At 38.4% G+C, this 4,428-nt stretch overlaps 1 protein-coding gene across 1 annotated transcript in view; it reads right to left on the bottom strand.

Annotated features, from left to right (window-relative positions):
- The window catches only part of EIPR1 (EARP complex and GARP complex interacting protein 1), a 70,644-nt gene that overhangs the window by 6,171 nt on the left and 60,045 nt on the right, over positions 1 to 4,428 (bottom strand). Inside the window, exons 7-8 of the mRNA XM_015823298.1 lie at positions 3,402 to 3,569; positions 1,303 to 1,470 (exon numbers count right to left, since the gene is read on the bottom strand). Coding sequence (XP_015678784.1) covers positions 1,303 to 1,470; positions 3,402 to 3,569 — 336 coding nt within the window. The remainder of the gene's footprint in view (positions 1 to 1,302; positions 1,471 to 3,401; positions 3,570 to 4,428) is intronic.

The raw sequence follows: 4,428 nt of genomic DNA, 5'->3' as shown, positions 1-4,428 counted from the left end.
ATTTAGACAACACAAGTGGAATCTGTAATAGGTAATTGCAGACTGGAGCTTTCAGGGTTCCAGCCTACCACATCCTTCAGGACATTTGATTGAATAGCAATAGCAATAGCACTTAGACTTATATACCGCTTAACAGTGGTTTACAGCCCTTTCTAAGAGGTTTAGAGTCAGCATATTGCCCCCAACAATCTGGATCCTCATTTTGCTGACTTTGAAAGGACGGAAGGCTGAATCAAACTTGAGTCGGTAAGAATTGAACTGCCAAACTGCAGGTAGTCGGCAGTCAGCAGAAGTAGCCTGCAGTACTGCATTCTAATCACTACATCACCATGACTCTTAATGCCGTCGTCCTTTGATTTATTTGGGTCTAGTGAGAATAAAATGTATGAGGAAACCTGTAACAAGTGGATAGGTATAGTGCAGGCTCCAATATAGGATGTGGATATTGTAATACAGCAATCCCTAACCCTTGTGGCCTAGTGGCCCATCTGGGAGGGGAGAGGAAAACTAGGCCATACGAGTGGCAGGCTGGCGTGTGCATGCATGCAGCTCCACTTCCATAAGTGGAGCTGGGCATGCATGTGCACCGGCCCGCCTTTTGTTTGAGTGGAGCTGTGTGCACACTGGCTCACAGTGTGCACACAGTGTGAATGGAGCCCATGCGTGTATCCGCCGGCCTGCCTCTTGTATAAGTGGAACTGCACACGTGCATGTGAGGTGGCCCACCTCTCACATGGCCTGGTTCCAAATAAGTCAGGTCCCGGCAGTGGGCCATGGCCTGGGGACCCCTGTTGTAGTAGATCCCAGTTATTTAAAAATGCAGAAGAAATTAGAAATGTTTATATGGTTAGAGGAATCTAGAAAGGATAAGCAAATGACAATTTTTCAAGCAACCTTTAAACTTAAAGCTGTACAAATTTAAACTATGTGGTTCAATGTTATAAGGAGACAAAAAACAGGAAATCGTTCCGGGGGAAGCCAAAAACTTCCTCCACCTGTTTTATATATGAACTTATGGAAGACTTTTTTTTTAAAAAAAAAAAAACTTCCATGAATTTTGGATCCAAGTCTGTGTGATCTTTTGGCCTCAACGTGTGTGATATAAAGACCACTCATTAAAAATATGAGAAGTGCCAGTTCCACTCCCTTACAAAACAGTTATTTCAAATATATTAATTTACTTACCAATAAGGTACATACATAAATATCCTAAAATTAGTAGAGAAGATTCCCATTAACCAAGATATAATTAGAACTTACAGACATCTTTAGTGAGTTTATTAAAAGCAGATAGATTCTTACTTGTCATCTTGTTGACGGTCTTCTTGATCACTAAATTCATCATCGTCTACCAAGTGTCCAAAAGGCTCAGAAGAAATTGATACCATGTTGGAAAGAATGACTCTGCTATCACTGCTGCCAGTAAGTACTAACTGGTCATGGGAATGATTATAACGCACATTCCAAACCCTAAAAAAAAAAAGATGATTATGAAGATCAGTCCCTAGAGTAGTTCCTATTGCATGTTGTTATTAAATATGTTGGAGACATCTCAAGCTACCAAAGTTCATACTGTGAACAATAATCAATGACTGTACGAAAACAATTATTTGCTAAGAAGCAAGTTGACTGGGTCAATCAAATCTAGATAGTATATAATGGGTTAAATCCAGAATACCTGAAAGTGGAATATCGCACATATACCACCAGAGAAGCTAATAAGGTACCATCACTAAGTTTATTTCCAGGGGTTTTCAGTTAATTTACAAGGCTTTTTCTTTCTTTTACTCTGAGCATAAAATTTAATAAGTAATTAGCTTTAGAGCTTATGTTCCAAAAGAATGTAAATATAATTTAAGACTCAAAAACTCATGTAAACTTTGGCTGTCTCAAGTCTCCACATCCCCCAGAAATTGTGTCTTGTTCAAATACCTTAACCATTACACTACAGTGAATGGTGGGATGTTTATTTATGAAAGAACGATGTTGGATTCAACTTAATACATGCTACCAGTCTGAAGAAGAGGACACTTCTTTTGGCTAGACAGCATGTCACAAGACTATCAAATTACCTTTCCTGACAGCATGAATAAGCCCTAGGACCCTGCAACAAACTAGTTTCCATTTGGGTTTCTAAAGCTAATTTTTGAGCGGGGGGGGGGGGGGACACCTCTAGCCACTACTTGAACTTCCCAAACCCACCAAAACAGTTTAAAAGACAGTCCATGAGCATCTTCAAACCTGCCAATCTCAGTAAAGAGAAGGAATACAACCAGGTGAGCAAATGTCTTGTTTTATTGTATTTTTTAAAAATAACATAACTGAGGCAGAAACAAATCGACTAAGCTCTCAACTGGAACAGTGGCCTAGTTTCTTTCCGTTTGAACTGGTATGTGGACTTGGTGTGGAACTGCCTAGATTTAAACCTGCAAGTGGTTTAGTACCTGGTCTTCATGTAATTTCCTTTAAGGCAGTAATGTTAATATTCTTAAACTAAAATCCATAAAAATATTGTATTTCCAACGTTTGCATGAATGTATAAGAAATATGTAACATTTTCCCTGAAGTAAAGCAAAATATAAATATAAGTAATATTTATAAATTTGGTGTAATACAAACATAAAATACTTGTAAATATTTTATCAAATCAATCCAAATTATCTCCAGACCCTTACAGTGAACAGTAAGAGTCCATTAAAAGGACTCCTATAGCATTATTGTGTTTTTAAGTTCACATATCATGTCAATGTCTTCAGATGTTCTGCACCTGTAATAAAGTAATAATATATCAATAGGAAATGATGTTAAGAAGCTGCATCTTGTACTAAGTGACTGCAAAGTTCAGGATTGTTTTCCCACATATATTGTTACCAAAAAGAATTGGGAAACATGAACATTATATCTCTTGGCAATACAAAAATCTTTCAACAGAAGGAAATAACTAAACTCTATTATAAACACATATTGAAAGTACTTCTCGGTATGGGCAATATCTTCCTAGTAAGCATTTGTTAGCTTTCAAAATGTTTATTTTTCTTCTGTTTATTAATAGACTGCCCGATCAACTCACTGCAGATTTTTTTGGCAAGGTTTTTTTCAGAAGTTATTTGCCATTGCCTCCATCCTAAGGCTCAGAGAGAGTGACTGGCCGAAAGTAACCCAGCTGGTTTTGTGCCTAAGGTGGGACTAAAACTCACACTTTCCCGGTTTCTAGCCCGATGCCTTAATCGTTATACCAAACAGGCTCTTGGAAACTTTTAAAGTGTATAAGCTACATCAAATATTTGCTGTGCTGACAAAAAAAAGAAGATCTGTAATCCAAGATGAGCTTCCCTGACAGTTTTGGAGAACAGGACCATAAAAGTGGAATCTTCGAAAACTGCCAAATAAATTCACTTTACCAGTGGGAATGTTCTTCTAGTGTCCTCACTGCCTCGTTGACATTTCTGGTGTCCCAGAATTTCACCTTGCAGTCATCTCCACAACTGGCCAAATAGTACTGTTTGTTGGGATTAAAATCTAGGTCCCGCACCAGCTGTCCATGAGCATTTTCTATACAATATATTTGGCTGTAGGAGAAACAAAAAATTATTCATCAAGAATAAATACATCTATAATGAACGCTAGGTTGGCTACTAATAAAAAAGAAAAGAGGGATGGGGACACGTTTGCACTGCAAATTTATCTATGTCCATTTAAGAAATGATCATTAAGGGATGATTTGCTGCATCTGTTCTGGTGGCAAGAACTTAGCACCGCTGCTTCGCTCCTTTAAAACTACTGTCTAAAATGAATGTCTGGAAAAAGACCATTTATTGTGAGCAAACAATCTGGGACCTCCCATTATATGAATGCAGAACTTCCAACACCTATATACACACCACTGTATCCATCACTCTTCTCTGTATTGCTATAGGGCAGCAGGTAGAGGAAAGTAGCTATTCATTAGTTTCTCGTCTTTATCATACTGGCAGCATCCCCGGGAACTTGTTTCCATGCCAAAGTCCATCTTCCGTGTAGGAAAATGGGGGACAAGGAACTAATGAGTAGACCGAGATCGCCATATGTGCATGTCACAGTGCCAAGGATGAAATTCAGATGTGCATCACAGTAGATTTGCAGCAGGTTGGATGCTGGTTACAGAAACCTCTTGCTGGCACTGACTCAAAGTGAACATGTTGTTTCATTCTCATTTTATTGCAAACTTGGTTCATTCTTCTGGCACCCACCAACAGAAGCAACTGTCAGTTTAAAAATGAATGTCTTGAAGTAGCACGGGACAAGCAACACACAAAAATCTACAAGGTGTGTATGTCATAAATGTGAGGGGGGGAAGGAGAGGGAAAATTATAAGCTGTTATTACAATAATTCAGTCTTGGGAAACCATATCAACACTGGGAGCTATTTAAAAAAAAAGATACCAAATA

The sequence above is a fragment of the Protobothrops mucrosquamatus genome, unplaced genomic scaffold (assembly GCF_001527695.2).
Source record: "Protobothrops mucrosquamatus isolate PMUCROS unplaced genomic scaffold, P.Mucros_1.0 scaffold1826, whole genome shotgun sequence".
NCBI lineage: Eukaryota > Metazoa > Chordata > Lepidosauria > Squamata > Viperidae > Protobothrops > Protobothrops mucrosquamatus.
This window is presented reverse-complemented; position numbering and strand designations above follow the sequence as displayed.